Source organism: Cottoperca gobio, chromosome 14 (assembly GCF_900634415.1).
Source record: "Cottoperca gobio chromosome 14, fCotGob3.1, whole genome shotgun sequence".
In the NCBI taxonomy this organism is placed as follows: Eukaryota; Metazoa; Chordata; class Actinopteri; order Perciformes; family Bovichtidae; genus Cottoperca; species Cottoperca gobio.
In genome coordinates this window covers 19,598,296-19,620,838 of record NC_041368.1, presented here as the reverse complement: position 1 = coordinate 19,620,838, position 22,543 = coordinate 19,598,296, and the positions used below count along the sequence as shown (strand labels likewise).

General features: G+C 40.8%; 1 protein-coding gene across 1 annotated transcript in view; it reads right to left on the bottom strand.

Moving 5' to 3' along the window:
- Nucleotides 1–22,543, bottom strand: part of fstl4 (follistatin-like 4) — a 184,693-nt gene that overhangs the window by 104,607 nt on the left and 57,543 nt on the right. The window contains exon 4 of the mRNA XM_029449037.1: nucleotides 2,942–3,184. Within this exon, the coding sequence (XP_029304897.1) occupies nucleotides 2,942–3,184 (243 nt within the window). The remainder of the gene's footprint in view (nucleotides 1–2,941; nucleotides 3,185–22,543) is intronic.

Below are 22,543 nucleotides of genomic sequence, written 5' to 3'. Positions count from 1 at the left end.
CGACCCATTCAAAGCTTAATGACTAAACAACACCTTAAATGAACTCTGTAAGTGGAACCAGTGGAGGAAGGTCGGCGCAACACAAATGCGGTTCCTCTTTCTTTTGCCAAAGTGGAGAGATTTGGACTGGTTGTGCGCTGTGGATCACATTAATCCAGATACCATGAGACGAAAGCTGGCATTAGTACATGCCACTGTGACTTTGACTATAGCCCTGAGCTGAAGGAAATTGGTTTTCACAGCAAAGCTTTTAGGTTTATTAAATATGGGGGAAAATTACCAAAGATTACCCAAAAAGATTTTTGCCATATGGCATAATGCATGTGGGGACCAAAGAGTTCCATTTTCGTCTGTGAAGGTCTTGTTCTCAGACTGAAAGCAAGAGCCATTTAACAATTAGGGCACTAGGCTCTCGAAAAGGTTCCTGAAATACATATAGTAGTATTATATAGAGTAACAAACAAAGAAACTGAAGAAACTGAGATAAATGTGTTCAAAAGGGAAAATGTAGTTTCATCCACTCTTTACTCAATTTGTTCATAGAAGCACAACAACACAAGGGAACAACAATACACCACTCGGTGAGTAATACCTGTTTGCTTATACAATATTGTTGTGTTATGCCCGCGCACTGAGCCAGATACACTTTCTAGTCTTTTTATGTTGACCTATTTGATAATGATACACCTAAATACTGGAGCACCCCGGCTATGTGACGTACTGACGCCAACTCCAAGGCGTCAAGATGGCTCATTCTGCAGCGGCCAATATCAATGTTTGGATGAGTTACACAGGCTTCAGACCAGGGTCTGTTGTTATTTTCAAGGGTTTAAATGAGACGGTAAGGATGAAGTCAGGCAAACAAAGGGGAATAAGGACCGCATGCAGGACAGCAGAGACAACTCAACCACTGCGCCGCCTCTTTAGTTCCTCTGTTGTTTATACTGCAAAAACAATACATGTGGATAATGACTTATGCTGAGTGAGACATGCTTTCCAATTATGTCTTTATACATCAGGTGCAATAATGTATTACTTTCCAAATATATACACACACACACACAAACACACACATGATTCCCGTGACATCTGACTGATTTCCAACATTTTCTATCTCCTGCTGGTTTGCATTCAGACATCTCGGGTTTAAACCTAATGTGCCGACTGAACATCCCTAATGTGGATTAGCTATGCATGGTGGTGTCTGCCAGGAATCCCTGCCTCCCTAATGTGATAGGACTCAAAGTGTTGCCATGTTTGTGTGTGCGAGTGTGTGTTTTTGCACTGCGTTGACATTTAAAAGCATGCACTCTTAATAACCATAGCTTTACTTTCTATTTTAACATCCACACTCTGAGGGATTATGAAAGACGTAGACACTGACCTGGTCTGAACTGGAAACATACACTCAAAGAGGACGAGATACCAACAGGTACAGTGTACATATGAATGCTTGCAGGATTTTTTAAAGCCCTACCAAGACCTGTTACCTTCAAATCGAAGTCATGATGAAGCGACTAGGCTGTTTGTTGGATATAATGCTGACTTGTCATGCTGAGAGTGCACTTCTGCTAATGAGTGATAGCCAGGGAGTGTAGATTCGAATGATTGACTATACATAAATGGTGATCCGTAGTAACCCGGTGGTAATTTGTGAGTGCCAGGATATTGATGTGGTAGAGAGGAGGTGTGTCGTGTGTGTGTGGACACACAGCAGGGCTTGTCCTCCAATAAAGAAATTCTCAGTCAACTATTCGATTATGTCGACAAATCCATTAGTGGATTTAAAATTGACAGATCTGTAAAACTGAGTTTCAGCACCACTTTAAATATTGTGCTTCCCAGACATGTGCTCATACTATTTCCTGGAAACAAGTCATTAAGCATGAAAAAGTATTAAAAGAATGACTAATCGACTAAATAAATGACCAATTAGTCAACTAAGAGGGGACAGATGTATGTATCTATATGTATAAATGTTTGCATGAGCACTTACTAAATATCTGGCTAATGAAACAGGAAGTGTAAATTGTTGGACACAATCCCAGCATGGAAAGCATATTGATAACATGTGTACATTGATCCAACATTGTTTGGTTTCTTAATAGAAAATCACCATTAGAATTCCAGATTGATCATGAAATCAACTTTAAAGGGTGCCACTACGAAATGATTTAGATGCCAGAGTTTGTGATTAGGACCAAGTAAGAGTGCTGACTTAAATTGAAAATAGCCTTCAGTGCAAAACTACAAATGATTTCATGTGGGTCGAATAGGTGTCTGACAGCCACAGTCTGATTCCCACAGTGATTGATGCTTGTGACGAGAGCTTGACAGATGGCATCATGCAACAAAACAATTGCTTTATTTGTCTGTACAACTCTGTTTCTGTTTGAATGTTTCAACGTCAAACTGAAAGACAGAGCCCCACAGCAGCCTTCAAATGTATCCCTCACGGGTATTAGAACATAATTTGAGGGCAATGTTTGCTCAAACAAAGCATCAAAAGTCTTAACCTGTAACAAACTAAAGTAATGCAGTCAGACATCAAAGACAACAGCCCCGTCGCAGCGTCGCTGTGTTCCTGCATCATAGCAGCAGTTCCACTGCTAAAAATGTAAATCTTATTAACCTACATGATGTTGTTCATTTCTGTATATTGTTAAAGGGAGGTTAATCTCAAAGTTCATCTCAAATTAGATCATTTTTATGCAGCATTTATTTGATTTCAAGGTATTGGTATCAAATAAATATGGAAATATAAATATATTTTTGGATTAAAACTTCCAGTTAACTTTCTTCCAGTGTCCCAGTTAACTGGATGTTATAACCATGCAGCTGGCGGTTCCTTCACATAACTTGTTGATCAAAATCTTTCACACAGTGTGCAGCAGCAGCGCTCTGCAGTGTCAGTTTATCAGTGGAACAGTCAAAGCGATACCTTTGAAGAAGCAGTCCTTGCTGTGCACCACGTAGATCCTTCTCCTCTCCAGGCAGGCGGTGCGATAAACCTCGCAGTGGTTCTCGTAGAACCTGCCGTCTGAGCCGCACACTGGCACAAAGGAGGGCCGGCATTTTTCCTGGCAAACGCACTCAGCACGGCCGGTTTCTGCCATCAGCACACACTGTCGACCCCGTCCACAGTAAGTCATACGACAGGGGCCTCCGTCTGGGTCAGAAAGGGCTGGAAGAGCGAGAGAGAAAAGGAAAGGAGCAAAAGTAAATAAGCAAGTTCATAAAATGGTTTTATATCAGCAATGTTATTCCTGTCTTTATTACACTCTCGAAACAACGTCAGGTAAGAAGGTAGAGATCAGCTGAAGATTCACAATACGTATGTATGGTATAGTGTGTACGTATGTATGTATATACAACTTTATTAAGACCTCAAACCATACATACTAAATATCAATAATATCACCCCACTTTGATATGACATCAAGGGGCATTTTATTTGGTAAAAGCACTCAAACTATTCTTAACAATAAATCCACTGCAAATACAAACATTGAATTTTCCAATATGTCTCTTAACACGGCTTTCATTCATCCTGATCCAAACACAAAGCGCATTAGATATGAGAGTACAATAAAAACAAAGGGAAACGATTACAACAAAGTAAACAAAACAAATTGTCAGTAAAAGTATGCAAAAAACGTGCAAACTCGAGCCAAACACCTCCCGTTCGGATCACAGTTAGATTTTCACTGTGTGCCAGCTCACACATGCACGCACAAATGCACACGCCAGCATCCCCATCATCTCCACTCACTGCCTCACCTTGCTTTTCCCCACTGATTTAATCTATTTGCACTTAAAGCAAGCCAAAAAAGCTGCTGATCCAGCCAGACGCACCAGCTCAGATTGATCTTTCCTGACTCCGTGAGCTTGACCGAGACCCCCTCTCTTGTTGTGATCTGACGGTTGGATTTATGGGCCCATGTGGCTCGAGGTTATCGCAGTAAAAACGACATGCTCAAACAGGTACGCGCAGGGCATCTGGTGCCTCACAAACCCATCTGGCAAATGTCAATGGTAATAAATTAGAAATAAGAAAACCTTCCCCGAGTTTACACATTATTCATATGATCGTGAGAAAGCTAAATCAATATTAACAAAACATGAACAACTCCTTCTGAGGCAGCCACACGGTGTTGAATTCTTTGGCAGAGGAGCAACTCCAGTTCAGAGTTTATTTGATTGAAGATACATTTTCAAATGCAAAGACATTAATTGTTAATGACTATTTGAGAATCAATTTGACAGTTTAGTCGTACACTGAGGTTTCGTCCTTTGTTGATAATCCTCCCCGTCTAAGCTGCAGGCAAAGTGCTCATAAATGGCTCTTACAAGTTCTTTTTTTGTGGCTATAATGAAGTTCGAGTTCTCACCCTCCTCTTTTATTTTTAGTGCTGCAGCCATTACAGGCCTGTGGCTGCGTGTTTATCCTTCAAAATGAACTGTTCTCAGATCAAATAAAACATTTGAAGTTTCGGTGTAAACGCAAAGTTTCACCCTTAATTGACCCAGTTGAGTTTCAGCACGGTTTCATCTTCAAGCACTCCCGTCCGTCTACCTCACTTTTTTACTTTTGATGTTAAAAAGCTTTGTTATTTGCCATGGAAATCAGGGTACAGACCTTGGCTGCAGCGCCTTTGAATAAACTCGAGGTAGATGCAAAACAACACTATGAAAAGGGTGAGAATGAAATCACAATTGTTACAGCTAAAGAAACTTAGAAAACACAATCTGAAGTCGCTGCTTGTAACATTACATTTCGGCAATGGGACACTGAAGGCTGTTTTAATGTTACGAGGGAATAAATGCAACGTTTCTTGCTGGCCACTGTGTTTTGAGGTTGAGTTGGTTAAGATGCTGAGAAGGGGTCAGTTTTATTATCCCTCTGTGGGATAAGGCTACAAACCATTGTGGCTTAACATAAAAGAGCCCAGTCCAGGCTTTCATAATCAAACTGCTGAAAACTGAAATTGAATTTGCCCGCAGTATACACATATCTCAACTCTCAGCATATTCAATAATAGAGGTAATGCGCTGTTGTGTGAGGACAAAAGCCCCTTAATTATATAAAGGCAATTCCAGGGCGCACACACACACACACACACACACACACACACTTTAATACACTAACACGCGACTACTCAATTTGAAGTGTCAGTAAGCAGGCAAGCAGTGTTCAGTCACTGTTCGATACACAACACATGTGCTTGCCGACTCGGGCACATTGTCAAGAACATGCAACCACAGATACTGCTGAAGCAAGGAACTCATCTATCAATTATGCAATCAAAATAAAGATTCATTGACAACTATTTTAATAATCAATCCATTATATTATTATTATTATAGTCATTTATGAAGGCTTCTTACATTTGCTTCTTATTTTTGTTTCGTATCATTGAAGCGATTCCTTAAGTAACCAGATTACTAAAAATAGCACCCAGGCTTCGTTTAAAGCAATTATTGAAATAAAAATTTAAACATTTAAAAGAATCCTAATACTTTGAAGTGTGTTTTTATGCAAATAACCGCTGTAGATGACAATAACAACGTGAAGGAATAGCATTCAGAATGTTTGACAGTTTACACTGACTTTGGAACAGTTGAAATATTTGTTTTGGACGGTGATGAAAAAAGTTCATCTGGAGTCTTGAATGTAATTTGGGACTCAAAACACATTAAAGTGTTTCAGTTTTGGCAGAATTTAAGAAATCAAAATGTAGATTTTTCTCTAAAAGGAAACCAATAAGTAGTTCAGTCTTATGTTGGCTCTTGTATATTTCTATTGACTCAAGCAAAACTATTTGTTATCCAACTACTCGATGGAATAAACTGCTACTTGATCATTTAAGTAATCCATAGATGCAGCCAAGAATACAAGCAATTTGAAGATGTATGAGCATTCTTTGCTATAGTTGTTTACAAATTATAGACTAAATGTTTAAATTAATTAAAAATAATCAATTGTTGCAGCGCTATACAAAAAAATAAACAGGCACAGGTCATGTGTTGTCTAACATGACTGCTCTTCTATCATAATTAAGTATTAGGAATCTGCTGGAGGAGTGTGTGGGGTTGGGGGTGTGCCAGGTAGCCACCCCGAGGGGAGCCTGCGGGGGACAGAGGAGGAGCGGAGTAAGACAGACTCAATTCCTTTTTATCCAGTTTACTAATTGTTCTGCGCGTCTCGCCAAAGCATCTGTGGGAAATGCAAAATAGCCCGGCTCCCTTGCGACCTTGCCGTACATGTCAAGGTCGGGGACGATTACAAGATCGTTTGTATTCTCCAAGCGTGGGAGATTAAACGCTTAGCAACAACAGTCCAGCAGCGGTTACCCACTGGTGGCTGTACTTCCGCCTCTTGTTTTCGCTCAGTACATGAACAGCAGCCATTCAAACAATAGAAACAATAGCGCATAAAAGTTCCATCAACAATACGCGAGCTGTCTGACATTTAGCTGCCGTTCATCCTCGCTGTAAGTCCATTGTCTCATGTTCTCTTGGACCATGTTGGCTCCAATTGTGACTTGCTTAAGAGGCTAAAAGTGTCATTTGATAATCCTCCCTGTCTAAGCTGCAGGCAAAGTGCTTATAAATGGCTCTTACAAGTTCAGACGCTCTGCGGTGCCAAGACAATGCCAGGCTGACCATCCGGGTGTCAAGCCTCCCATTCTGTCCCTCTGGTCCGTTCTCTTTTATTCTTTGCTGGGTCCACTGTGGTTTTTTTCCTCTTTATTTTGCGATGCATGCGTGTACTCTCTCCGTCTCTTTCCTCTCTTTGTCAATACTCGTCTGGTGTTGAGCTCTGCTGGGCTTCAGGGAAATTGAGAATGGGCATTGTCCACTATAATCAAAGATTTCCAGGACATGTTTTGCAAGGAACATTGTAGATAATTGCATGGAAACATGAGGGATTTGTAAAAAAAAAGAAAGTGTAAAGACCATTTTGCTTTATCTTCCTGACATTTTTCGACAGACAAAGATAAGTTTCCCCTTTCATTTCCTTTTATGCAAGCCTAAGTGGATGAGAGCATAACTGGAGGCACAGCACGACCGTCTGCCTGACTGACTGACTTCGTTTTCATTTGTCGGGAGAGATCTTTTCAGTTTCAGCCTTCACTGTATCATTGTGATGAAGTCCAATGGTAATTTGAATCCGGAGCGAGGCATACGATCTGTATGCACAAAATAACATATGCACTGTATAAACGCTTGCATAAAGACCAGAACACACACACACACACACACACACACACACACACAGGCCGAGAAGAAAAAGGAGTCGATGTGTCACTTCACTCGCTTATGTCTAAACCCTTGCTCTATTTAGCAACTAAAATATGCCTCAATATTTTTTATACCTGAGGCTAGACTCCAAAGCTCTATAAATCCCTTTAACATTTAAAAAGGTAATCACAACTAACTTTATTTATTTTGTATTAAATCCAGCTCCGCAGAGAGAGTTTGTTGTTTTTGATACGTTCTCCTCAGAGACGGAGGGACACTGCAGAGCTTCTTACTAATTAGACTGGAAGAACATTTGCCCTGCTGATGTGGGACTCGCTGCCTGCAGCACCACCATGTTATAAACCACCCTGATCCATGGCAACACAGACGCTGCCGTCACAAAAACCTTCAGGATCTGACTATGTGACATTTACAGAAGAGGAGCGTGGACATTTTCTTGCCAGAAGACAGCTTTTGTTAGAAGTATTTCAAGTGTCCTTGTGTCGTCTTTTCATTTTCACTTGTGTGCGACTATAGTTATGTGTAGGCGTATTGTGCATGTGTAATAAGCACTTGTGTTCATGTCTATGAGTTTTGTAGCCCAAGAAAATCTCCGTCACATCCGCTGAACCTACAGATCATTCTATTTGCTCTAAAGCAGCTGTAGATAATTAAATTCAGAGACGCGCCGTCAAACACTGTCTCCCCAGTGCAGCGCGGTCGGACAAAGCACTTCTGACATGCACGCTGAGCTGGAATATCAATGGACAACAGCGGCCCTCGGTGCTAGGTGAGATATGCTGTGGCATACACACTGATAAGAACAAACTGTCCATTTTACTGCATTGTTGCCAAAATGATGTTATTTTTCTGAGCAAACAAGCAGAGAATGGAAACTGGAATACAAATAAGCAGAGATAGAATGAATTGCAGAGTTCATTTAAAGAATAATGAAGAGATATTTGATAGAGGTATTTCATACAAGTCACAGCAGAGAAGACTAGTAGTCAGGTATTGCCTTACACTGAAAAGGTTAAACCAGCGTGTTTAATAACGGTTTAATCCATATTTTACCATAAACGAAATCTGGGACTCACAGTTACGATTGTGTTTTAACTTACTTTGTACAACGGGGACAAAGGGAAGTAAAGTATCGACCAGAGAAGTGGAAAAATTTAACACAACCAACAATTATCTGCTATTTTAATTCAGCTATTATTATACATTATTCTGCTATTTTATATTATTTTAATTCTGCTATTTTATCTATTTTATATTATTTTAATTCTGCTATTTTATCTATTTTACGTTATTTTATCTGCTATTTTATACTATTTTAATTTGGCTATTTTTATAATGGTACTTCAGACTCATTTACATCAACACTGTGATTATTGTGCTGTAAATGCTCTTATTCTGTCCTTGTACTAATTGTTATGTTTGTGCTGTGAAGCACTTTAGGCTGCAATTCTTGTATGAAAAGTGCTATACAAATAAAGAGTATTATTATTATCATTATTATGTTAAAGTTGTAGTTTAGTCAATGTTTTGGAACTCTTTTAAAATAATTAAGAATAGACCAGGTTTCCCCTTTTTTCCAGAGCATCGCTGATGTTTGATTTGTTTTGAATGTACAAAGGAATAGACAGTTAATTCACACAATATGAGACCCAGAAATCCTTTGGCTGAGCATTAAAAAAAAATGTATTTGCTTACATAAACTGAAAGACACCTTGGCACATATTCACGTAGCAAAACAACCAGAGTCAAAGCAAAATGTATTGGCTTTTGTGGCGGGGTTTTTCTTAAGTAGAACTCACACTCCCTCATTAGTGCATTGCTACTGAAACAGGAAACAAATGTGAAAATAACAAACTTACACAGACTACAAACCTCACACACAAAAACTATTTCCACAAACATACAAAGAATTGTAGTCTCGACTGACAGAAAGGACCCGAACAGCGAAAGCGATTAAAGTCACAGCGTTCTCTAATGATGTGACTGTAGCAAAACAGAATAAGTCTAAATGACATGGAATGGAGAGATTCACATTTTATTGATATAACCCAATATCACATATGACACATTTGTCTCAGTGGGTTTTACAGACTGTAAAGCATACGACACCGCCTGTCCTCAGACCCTCACTGCACACGAGGGAAACCTCAGAGAGAGCAACTGAGGAATTCTGTCCACTTAACTCCCGTGACGTAAATTGGGACACTCCATCCCAAAAACTACAAGGCTATATCACGTTTCCTAAAAAAAAAAAACTAAAAACACAAATGTCAACGTCATGGTGGCGGTATAAAGTCATGGGATCACCAAAGTCATTGGGATTCATCCTCTGGGCACAATGAATGCCTAAACAAAATGTCACGGCCATCCATCCAATTGTTGTTGAGATATTTCAGTCTGGACCAAAGTGGCGGACTGACAGAAATTAAAGCCTGACTTTGAAACATAACTTCCTGACTCCGGAGACGACTACAGTAACACCACGACGCAAAGTAACTCCTGAAGATAATTACATTTAATATAAACTTCGGACCAGAGCCATTGTTCTCTATTAAGTGCTGCAAATTGCCCATTACCTCCATGACCTCTCTCTTAATGGCAGCCAGTAGCCAGTACCTTGGTGTTCACTGCATGGGATTGAATGGCGGGACGCTGAAGCCATTTCAGTCAAGTCAAGTCGTGGAATGGTTTTACTGAAATGTGAATGAGGAGAATGTACCTTTAATGGCATCTATGCTCGGACATACTCAGTCCCTATAGCAAACGTAAGCGTATGCAGACAGAAACACACCTCACACACACTTTAGGACACTATAATCAGAAGCTACTGGTGGAGGCAGTGGAGACGCTTCCACTGATTTCTGAAGAGGCAATGTTGATGGTAAGAATAAAGGCAGTAGTCATAGCTGATTAAGAAGTACTTGTCACGTCCCTTGTCAACACATGCTGACTGTTTTCCTCACGTCTTGATGTTTCCCCTGCTTTCCCCCTCCCCCTCTAGATTATTGATTGTGAAGGATGCAAATGGAAGAAGTTGTGATGAGCCGGTCGCTGCGGCCGTTTATGAGGTCTTACTGTGTGCTGGGAAGAAGTGGTTACGTCTTCAGTAATGAGGAGAGTAAAAGAGGGAATTTACTTTGCACTGGTGTTACTGCCACGAAGAAGACGTACCCACTTACAGATTCTCTCATTTCTTTAGCAGTGCAGAACAAAATCCCTCACCCGTGTCTGTGTAATCTGAGGACGCTGCAGAGTTACATTTGAAAAAGGATTTAAGGTATAAAACGTGCTTAAGAAGTAAAATGTAGCGAGGTAGAGGATGGTCAGTTGAATAAGAGAAAGCAGTCTTATAAAAAGGGACAAAATCATTCTAAAATAATTTAATTAAAGTAATGGAGGAAAGGACAAAGCCAAGATAATAAGCAGAGATGGACGAAAGCAGCAAACTGAGGATTGAGAAAGAAAAAGGGATCAAAAGAGGAAAAAGACAAACAAATGAGCTCGTTAACACAAAATGAGAAAATTCATTTAAAAAGTCAGTAAAAAGGATTTCTTTGAGACGCAGTAATGGAGCGGGGCAGACAGAAGGCCAACTCTGCCTCTGCAGAGCACGGCTGATCTGTTTGTGCCTCAGACAAAATGTCACTGGGCTCATCTGGCTGGTTCAGCTGATAGTCGGGGATCAGAAGATCAATACAGGACTATCTGCAGCCGCTGCATCGAGGCTCAGCTCTCTTGAAGGAGCGACCTGGGAGAGCCGGGCTGCTGTTACTGCTACCTGAGGCTTCCACATTATCTACATGCCAGACAGCTGGGGGATTCTTCACTTGTTAGCGATAGGCAAGAGGCACGGTCACAGGGCAGGCCGAGAAGATAAAACATGATAATACACAATTGCATATTGCTTTTTTGGAATCCGTCCGATTCTCTGAAACAGGTTTGATACTTCCATTCTTCCTAATGTTGTGCGGCTGTATGTTAAAAATGTTGTAACTCGATTATGTGACCCTCCTCGGCCCCTCGCTCAGACTTGTAGGACTTTTTCCTCTAAAACTCAAGGCTCTTGACTCTGAACACTACAAGCTTTTCAATCGTCAACTGTGAAGTGACAGATGTGCTGTTGTGATGAATCATGCTGGCCCTGAGCTACACCCCATTTTATACAAATATTCATTCATTTATTTCCATCTGCTGAGTTTTTTCCAGGGTCGCTATGGAGGCTGGAGCCAATCCAACAACTTGCTGACCAGAATGTACAAGAAAGAAATTAAAAACAGTGTTTATTGCAAAACTAACACAGACAGATCAATCATATTCATGAAATGTAGGAATGAAAAGAGACTTTGTGGAAGAATGTGGAAACAGGTTTTCTCTGGGCAACTTGTGTAGAGTGCGACTGCCTACAGGGTATAAAAATGAAAGCAGAAAAATAAAGGCAAAGTAAAAATCGAGGGAAGCATTAAGGCAAAAAGAGATGGGGAACCATCTGGGAGTACAAAGCTTTGACAGCAATGGGAAACTACTGTGAGACCAGAGTGAGCTTGAATTCACAGCAGGAAGCCGTCAGTCACATGGTCACCTTGGTTGAGGTATGACAGGTATCAGTTTCTCACTCTGTGGGCTGCCCTCCCCAGGGGACTGGAAATAATTTGGAAGGGTGGCAGGACGTCCTCTTGGGAAATATTGAATTTTTGATGCAGCCTCTGGGCTTTGGCCAATAATTAGGAATAAGAAAAGCTGGAAATCATTTTTTGGTGCAACAGTCTGACAAACTCAAAGAGTGAACTTAATGAAATGACATCATACTCAACGGTACGCAGGAAGATGTTTTTGGAATTCATAGATCCAAACATTCATACGGCATTATTTCACACCTCGCACTGAATACAAACTAACCAGAGTGTCGTGCTTTGTTCATGAAAACAACTGTCAATTTTAAGCAAGTGCAAATTGCACACCATCTGCTCCAGCTCAAGAGGGAGCAAAGTTCTGGAGTACTGCTTTGCTGTTTACTTACCCAACTTTGTGTAGGTGTGGATGCACGGGTTGTCTAAGTGTTTGCATGTATAGAAAGTACATTTGAAAAGATACACATAGCTGCCTGTGATGGATCTCAGAGACTCAAAGATGCTGGTTCACACAGTCTGTGTTATTATTTATTGCAATTTTACCGCTGCTGCAGCAACTACGGCTACTGCAATATACGTCTTAAGCGTCAGTCCTCTTCAGCTGCCACACTCATATTTTCACATTAATGCCAGCACGGTCAAGGATGAAATAAGCTCTTAAAAGTACTTTCTGCAGTAGGTATGAGCCAGCATGTGAGTGTGGGGAATATAATCTCTCCTGGAAAAAAAAAAACTAAAAACACTTTCCATTTGTATAGTGCACCAATGGAAAGTGTTTGAAAAGAACAAACGTCCCTCTTGTGTCCTATACACAAGTCTTTGGGGCAATGTGATCTCAATCTTTAATACAATATTCATTCGAGTTTGTGTGTCAGCAAACGTGCATGTATTTGTGTGAGGAAGAATTGGAGCACATAGCTGAACTCGCTTTCTGTTTAAACATGCAGTTTTCTCTTATTAACAAAATGCAGTTTTTCCTTAGCTGCAAAACCTTTCCATGTTCTGCTCTCGCTACACTCCATGGTTATTATCAACATCTTAATCCCTTCGATCCATCTTCAGCCTCATCTTGCTCTCACCTCTTGCCATTTATCTCTCTATTTATACATCTCTCTACAGTGCATGCTGTATTTCTGCTGACACCACACCTGCACTTCTCTTCCTGCAGGGATCTGGGAGACCAGAGACCAAGCGCCCCCAATGGCCTGGCTCCCACAGCCGAGATGACTAATAGCCCCCGCAGGGCGAGGGGCTGCAGAGGTGAGGCGTAAAGGTGAGAGAGAGAAGATCGAGAGGCTACGTCATCTCACACATGGCTTATAATATGCTTCCCTTACTGGGTGGGCTTTGGCTGCTTAATGCTCTGCTCACTTAGAGATAGCGCTGAGCACTAAGGCATCTCTTAACTCGGTGCTATAAATGGACTGCAGCTTAGTTCTATAGATGGTTCGGTTGTGTGTTACAGATGTACTGATTGGATTTATAGTTTAATGATTAATGCTTATGCCTTCCAGGAAAATGGGACACACGCACTTTGTTTAATGGTGTTATTCCATTTTTTTGTCCAAACCAACAACTCCCCTACTCTTTGGCACTTAGCACTCAGTTCCTACTGAAAAACATTTCAAAAGCCAGGTGACAGATACAGTTTCATTTTCTTTATAAAAGGCTCAGTTATTTCCTGAAACTGTTGTCCGACTTTTTAACAAATGCTACTCAAAGAGGAGTGTGCATATAGTGCATAATGTGTTTATGAGTGGCAATTTGAAGTTGCAGATTAATACACATTTAGTGCTCGTGTGTATTTGCAGCAGAGGGACGCTGAAGGCACGGACTCAAAATAGCAGTAAGATATCTCTAGAAAGCTCTGGAAAGAGAGACAATACTTGCTGTCAAGGTCAATTCATTGTTGATTTTCATCTTCCCATGGTATTTGTTGCGTGGTAGCTGTACGCTTAAATAAAACATTGCAGTTGTGTGGTAGTGCATGTTTGATATTCTAGGTTCTTCCAACATGGACTTTTGTTACCGTTCTCAGGCTGTGAACATAATCTATGTGATGATGAAATATATGCACATATGCTCTGCTGTATGTTGGCTGCAGTTAACACTTAACCTAGAGTGTATGCGACAGCCTGCCTTCTTAGAAGTGACTTTACTTCCTGCAGTCTGCCAATGGCTATTACAATAAGAAGAGGATTATGAAATTGCAATATATGCACATCGCAGTAACAGTACGGTTGATAGGAGATACATCATTGTGGTAAATTATTTTAAAGCAGTCATTCTTTTTTTGGTCAGACACAGCCGTCTAAGTAGAACACATTACAAGCTTCATCACACTTCCTGCATTGGCATGATCATTGGTATCAGACAAATATATTTCCCAGGGACACTGGGCTGGCACTGATGGTGTTTCCAAAAGCTTCTGTGACAGGAAAAATGTTTAAAAAATCTACAAGAAGAAAAGAAAGTGTGGCTGAGAAATACATCATGTTTGAGACCACCATTTGCATAAGATAGTATTATCAAGGGGACTTCTGCCTTGGCAGACATGGAAGATTACACAAGATTAAAATCCCAGATGATCTGCACTATTATTACAAATCACTGGGCGTCCCCCAGGTAATATTAGTCCCGTGTGAACGGAGCTTTTCACTTCACCTCATCTCGAGTTTTGCACTTACACAGACGGAGTGGAGGATATATGTATGCAGGCTCAATTACGGTGTGAAAAGTGTACGCAGATATAGATGCAGTACATCCCCTATTGATTTTTTTGGATGCCTTTGTGCTTGCATTAATATACAATGAATATATCTCAAACTACAACTGCCTGCTGTAATCTTCTTCTTTTTTTTCAGCAAATATGTTTGCAGTGGAAACAAACAGTCAATATTCATCAAGTTGTCTGTGTGTTGTCATTGAGGATTGAGATACAGCAATACATTGCAGTACAGCAAGATTGTAATACAGTCAAGTATGAAGGAATTTCAATTCACAGCACCGTTGTCATCAGTATGTAGATGCACCTGCAGTGCTTACAACTCATCTGGATGCTAAAGAGAGGCGATACATGAAAACAACTGCGAGGTACGAGCAGCTGAGAAAACTGGCTTTGGTTCATACATAATTACTGAGGATGCATCATTCTGATGGTAATGGTATTGGACTGTAGTATTAATATACCTGATAGTATATAAACAAGTGGGACTGGCTTGTTTGTTTGCACTTACCTTGCAAGGTTATTGTTACAAATATGTTTAAAGTTGTGACGCAGAACATTCAATTGCCTACGGCTTCACACTCTTAAATGGTTCAATTGCGAACCATATGTCAGAATGTAAAACTATTAACTAACATGATCAACAGAATGCCAAAGACGTCTATGTGTTCTGTTGCAGAGATATCTACTGAAGTTAGCATGCTAGCATGTAATACCACTTGTTCCTCTAGAGGCGACAGTGAGTCGGTGTAGCGACAGTCTGCCCTCAGTACAGAGGGAGAAGAAGTACAGCTGCTTGAATCTCTTTTTAAATATTACAGCCATGTCCTGTGTCTGTTTTACAGTTTTTTTATTGGATTATATTCAAAGTGGCAGAACTGAGAAAACCTCCCGCACCACCTCGCTCCGTCCTCACAGCTGTCGGCAGCCCCGGGAAACGACGTAGCTTCAGTTAGCAGTTAGCTCGAGTTCAGCCACAGCACCGGGAACTACAAACTCCCCGTTGCTGCAGTTACACAGATCCAGCAGCCTGCTGTGACTGCTGGATCTGGGGCTTCTTCTGGCTGAGCTCAAGTCTCTTCAATCACTGACTGGAGCTCCGTCTGGCGGGAAGACGACACACATATGCGGGTTGTTTTCTAGTTACTGCCACTTTGGATTTGGTGAAGATTATAACACAGCAGTGTTGTCTCTGACCGACTCTCAAGAGTTTTGCGTATTCTTGCCCACTGACTGACTGACATTACACAGGAGTAAATGCAATACACAATATAGAGAATAAATTAGAATAAATGCCAAACTACTACAACTCAAATATAAACATTAAAGATTGTATGGAGCCAGTTTAGAGGTGAGATACTGCCGCCTATTTCTTTGGAGCAGCTGGCTTTGAATTACACATTGAACCTTTAAGGACTGAAGGACTCTTTAGCAGAAACAGCTTGGGTGGCCTTATATAAATCTCTATCAGCAGAAATGTTGTAACCTGTGATTTTCCCATCACACCATGCTGAAACACACACACACAAACTAAAGAATGTGGTGGTATCACATTAGTAATAACTTAGTATGTTTGACCGATTTTGCTGAAGTCACACAGAGTGTTCCACATCTGTCTACAGCTTAAGTCTGCTTTAATGGCATATGCAGAAGAGCAAAATCCAATTACATGAACGATGAGTCAGATCTAATACCACAAGGAGTGTTAATCAGACTGATCCAATTAAGCAGAGAACTTGAATTTGAATTTGGCACTTTAAACCTGAGGTGAGGATGTTGCAAGACAGAGACAACAATGACTAATTACAGGCAAAGAAGGGGAAAGTAACTTCCCATCGCCTTTGCACAGAGCCAAAAGATGTATTAAACATGATGCTAGAATGTTACTGAATTGAGTTGGGTTATGGAAGGGCTCACTGAGGGGATTCTCCTCAAACAATAAAATGAGAACAATGGTTATGATGACACTGGGGGTGCACAGACAGTTTACAGGGAGAGGAATAGGAGATAGATGGCGTGCCGGAGAGATACAGAGGGAGAGGGTTGATTTAGACAAAACCACTGGATGAAACAGAGAGAGAGAGGATTCAACTTGGAAATGAAAGCCCCTCAGAAAGCTGAGTGGGCTTTTATTGACTATCTCTATAAAATAAGGTTACAAAACACCCTGTGACTCACTGTGCTTAAAGCTGTACTACAATCTGCCACAGAGCTTTTAGTTTTAAAAGCAGAGTTCCCCAAGCCCTAGAACACTGAGGGCCACTGGCTTCTGCTTATGGTGTTTGTTCAATAAAGTTTATGAGTTGTTTATAACAAAGAGTGTTGCCAGACTGGTAAACTAAGGCTGAATTATTAACAACGGATAATTAACTGAAACAAAAAGCATGTCAAAAGGCTATTTACATAAAAATCCTTTATTTTACTGGTCCCTGAAAGTTGGGAATTCCAATACTGTTTGTGAAGTCAGCCTAAAAAAACAGTCTATTAATCTATTCCAAGAGAATAGTCATATTTATGGCCAGCAGTAACCCCAACAGACACCTGGTACCACACAGGTAAATACAGAGCCGGAAAAGGAACGGCCCAGAATTAGACGTACTGAATAATACATTAACATTTTTCCCTCTTATACAACTGACAGGTCTAATGTTTAAATTATGATTTGCCTCAAGCTACCCAGGAGGCACCATGGAGAAAAATAGCCAGATACATATTTTTGTTTCTGGATTTAAATCATCGGGAGAGAAAAAGTAAAATAAAGTAAGAGTCAGACACACACACACACACACACACACACACACACACACACACACACACACACACACACACACACACACACACACACACACACACAACAGAGCAACCGTCATTTAAAACAGCTCTGCCCACAGAGAAACGTTCAGTGAGTGATCTCATCAGTGCTGCTGTCGGGTCTGCTCAGTGCTCAGGAGAGCCTGTGTGGTGTTGACAGCTGACTCCCAGAAGTGAGTGGAGACAGCAGGACACAAGGAAGGGAGCACGGAGGTGGGAGGACAGGAACAAAATGAGGGGCCAGAGGAAGAATGACAGAATATAAAGAAGAGAGAAACGTAAAGCGACCTCTTGACCTTGTTGGATTGGGACCAGTAATTCCCCAGTGCTTCAATGGGGTTAGGTTGATTTGTATTCCTCCCTAAATTAAAGGATGTGACATATACCTCGTCTACTACTGTTCCTCATTCAGGCCTTATTACTTTGTTCAATTGTAAGTCCACTGGGTATCTCAGAACATATTTTCAAAGTGAATTTTGCAGGAACAGATCAGAATGTTTAAAAGGAATTTTAAACATCGTCTAATAAGGTATATAATATACGTAATACAATATATCTAGATTGAGCATTTTTGGCTAAGGTATAAACTCTAGAGTGCTTTCTAGTTAGCACCTTTCATATGTACCTCAAATTGCTTTACATTTAATTGATTAAATGTTGCTTTTTACACTTTAACTGCAAGTCCTCACACATCTACATTTTCACCTCATAAACACCTTACATGCAAATTATTAGTATAAAGTTAACTCTACTCTGAGATGGCATATAGAAGAAACTGGATATTAGTAAGGTATTACGGCTTCAACACCATTAAAGGCTCACTACAATCAAACTACTTCCAGATGGCACACTGAATTTGACTCCTGAAGACAACAACACCATGTTAAATTTGCCATATCACAAAAAGAGAAGAAGAAAACAGGTGAAGGGGGATGAGGAGGACGCAGAGATGAGACAGAGCTGGGACGTAAGAGGAGTGACATAGGTCAGAGGTGGGAGAATTCATTTCAAAGCAGTGGGAAGGAGGAAGACACAAAGAGTTGAGACTGGAGGGAGAAAAAGATGAGACAATAGGGTGACAGACAGGAAGAAAGGGAGGTGTGAGAGATGACAGGAGGATGGAGGACTAAAAGAGAAGAGAGAGACGGGAAATCAGACAGGGAGAAGGTGGAAAGGGGGACGGCGGGTGAAATGAACGAAGCATCCAGGGGACCACCACTGAGCGGTCAATACGTGTGTGTTTGTGTGCCTTTTTGACCATGTGAGCGAGTATGAGGCATAATGTGGTGGCAGAAAGAGAAAGTGAGTGGGGACAAGATAATTTGACAGTGAGAGAGGAAGACAAATCATTTGAAAAGAGAGTGAGGTGAACAGAGACAGAGAGAGAGGTGGATCGGGCCCAATGTGTTGAGGATTAGGGATTTAGGGCTTGTTGGAACAGCCAGTGTGTTTACATGAAGCCAGAAATATGCCTCTTGCCTGGAGATGTGGGTATTCTGTGAATCCAAGTTGGATTTAGATTTAGCGGTTACATCTGAGGGAGGGAATACGGCAACACAAGCAGCAACATCCATACGACTTGTTGTGGTGGAAATGCCGAGGGCATTGTTTTGTGCAGACTTACAAACTCACACGGTTGAATGTGACTGCACATTCTGCACCGTAAAAGCAAGAATGCAATTGTCGTTTCGAGATAGTTTCTTTTTGCCACAGATGTTTACGCATATTCACGACATATTCAAGACAGAAAATATGTCAAACACAAAACAGGATGCACAAAACAACCTTAGAAGTTTAATATAAAGTAAGAAACACCATAACCTTTACTTGTGCTTGCATTGGAGACCAAAATGAGGCCGAATCCGGTTTCTTTAAAAACACCTGGTGCTTGTGTGATGAGTTCACAGAGGGGGCATGATGGGAACACTCAACTTCAATCAGATCACAATCCATAATAGATGGCCATGTAAATATCTTATGAGGGAGAGCTATGGAGAAAATGACTCTTTACTCAGGAACACACGGACACACAAAAAGAAACACGAGTGCAGACAGCAGAACCACAAAGAGCAGACATCCCTCACCGTCATGCAAGAAGAAGAAAAAAGTGTAATAGAGTGTATTTATCCAATATTTATGGACTAATGGATCTTTTGTCCGAATGCTGTCTTGCTGTTGCGGTTGTACGTGCTCAACAAAAACAGGACATCTTGTAGAAGAGCCGTGTTGGCTTCTGAATGCGATTTTACTTTAAATGAAAAACACTTGGATAACAAATTATCCATCGATCTTACTTCATCAGTGTTGGGATTCAAATGCAAATAACGATGGCAGTAGAGAAAGAAAACATACTTGTGTGAACTTAGAAAACTGTGCAACACTTTGTTGGATACTGCGACTGGAAGAACACACGAATGCACTCCTACACAGATCATCTGCTTGGATACCTTAAGAAGCTCGCGTACACTCGCGAGGTCAGCGACGATCTACACGTTTAAAGTTAGAAATCCTGCTGGTGATTTCAATACTAAAACAAAAGACTGTACTTAAGAAAAGAAATCGTCATGAACCCAGGATTTATCTTTGGACGGATGTTAACATATCATCCTGCACCAACACTGGGAACAATGAAATATCTTTTTGAAGTGAATGTTTTTTTTTTAGGATTGTGCTCGTCCCATAAAACGAAGCCGAGCCAATTAATCATTTAGTTTGGCTTCATTTTAGTTTAGTATGAATGACGCCGAGATGGCAAAATATTTGTACCATAAACACTAAAGTTACGAGGACATAAAAATGCTAAGATATAGTACAAGAGAAATTAGTAGAGGAGTCAATAAAAGTTAATATATGAACTCACAATAAAATGCGATCATTCAAATCTCGAGACACACATTCTAATAATAAGTCTCGTTAATTAAGCCCGACCACACTTTGGTTAAAGAAAGGTTTGTGGTTTTACTGCCGGATTCATTACAAGAGTTTAGGATATTCTAGTGTTTGATATTCAAGTTGAAAATGAGTCATACTGGTCAAAATGATGCCAATACTACAGAACCTTCACTTGGACAAAAGACCAATGGGAACAAGGCCAGCTGTGACATAAATAGTTGGTTCACAAGGCCAGAAAGACTTCGAGCGGGTCAATTTACTTCTCAAGAATAATAGCTCAGGGAAATGTGGCCACCTGAACAATATAGTTGTTTAGACCTAGAGGCTCGTAAAGCTATTTTTGATTTGTTGACGGCTTCAAAAAACATTATTTTTGGCAATTAGACACAGCCGTCTAAATCCACACATTTCCTGTAAACACGACACGATTTTCATAAATTGTTTATATGCATTAGGGGAAGAGGAAGAAAAAGTTAGAAATCTCTTTCAGCCGTAAGCAGCAAAAAGTTAAGCGTAAAGTTCATTTAATTAGAAATCAGCTGAAAAAATGTATTTCATTTTTCATTGTTCTAAAACACTCGAGGCTGAAGATGAAATATAACACATGCTCTCAATAACAAAAATGGAAAATGAACAAAGAAGTTCATTCAAATGTCAACAGAACATACAACATTTAAATATAGAGACACATGCACACCCTCACACACACACACACACACACACACACCTATTCACTTACAAGACCATTACTTTGCAACATGGAGGGTTGGCTGCTTTGAGTCTGTTCTGTGCCGTCTGGGTGGTGATGATATTATGAGTGCAGATGCGGCGCTAAGCCCTGCAACGCCCCACAGGGGAGCACTAAAAGCAAACCCTGACCCTGTTGACAATCAATAATTCAGCAGAAATCAGGGTTAGAAGTGCAGCGCCAAACGACACATCATTTATACAGCGTGCAGAAGAGACGACCGTCTCCGCAATCATAAAGTTTGCATAAGGCCCAAGACTCCCTGTTAGCTGTCCACAAGGCTGAACATTAGCTCCATTACGTTGAAAGAATGAAGGCGGATGGGACGAGAATGGGGGGGGATAAAGTGGAGGTGAGTCATCAACCAGTCACCCGATTTGGACAAAATGGAGCTGGACTCCAACACGGCCAGCTGAACACTCAGCCATGTCTGTATGGAGCATTAGACTCGTACACAGAGACGGCTGTGGGGACCGATGGCCAGATGAATAAGGGGGAACGAAGCGACGAAGGCAAGGGCGCAAGAAAATTACAAAGAAGTAAATGCCAAACAGAAAAGCATCTATTGTACGTCCTGATTGTCTACCCAGTTCACTTATGTCAAAAGACGCCAGTGACTAAACACACCAACTGTGACTGTAGGGAATACATGATGTTGGAGGATTAATATCCTGGTTAACTTACTTTTTATTTGTTATGATTTAACCATTGAGGAAGGAGGGTTGCTTTGTTGTGCTTTGTTTGTGTCCCACAGGCACAGCTTTCTCTCTCTGTACACACGGCAACTACTGCATGTCTGTACGTCCAGGACTCCTGAGGATTCTTCCATTTCTTCCCTGTTAAAAGGTTTTTTTGGGGAGTTTCTCCTTCGCCGATACGCGGGGTCTTAGGACAGAGGGTTTATTACTGTACGGATTTGTAAAGCCCTTTGAGGGAAACCTGTGATAAATAAAATGTACTTGACTTCTCCAAGTATTGGAATAATAAAAAAATGTTAGCATTTGAGCAAAGAAACAAATTAACAGGTGACACATGCAAAGGGTTTGCTGCACATTAGAATACTTGACATTTACCATAACAATACAGGAGCCTTTGGCTTTCTGTGTTTGTCTATATCACATTAAACCTTTTCCTTAACAGGGCAGACGTAAGGGCAGCAAGTAAAATAAAACAATTGTCTATTTTGTATGAGGAAGTTTAAATCAAACCGGATTCAGGTTGACTTCTGCGGTGCTTTGCATAAACAGGTGACTGAGATTTGCATTTTTATAGAGTTCCCATGGCCTCCTTTTGCCCTTAACTCTCTTTGAACAGGCGAGGCAGGAGATAGGGATGTTAATTATGGACCACACGGACCACAATGGGAATGATCTCAATGGCTTTTTTGTGTTATCCCAGATAGGTTTTAATTGAATTATGAACATAATGGTGGGAGCCCGTGCGGAGGGCTAACACTGAACACAGTGTTCCCTT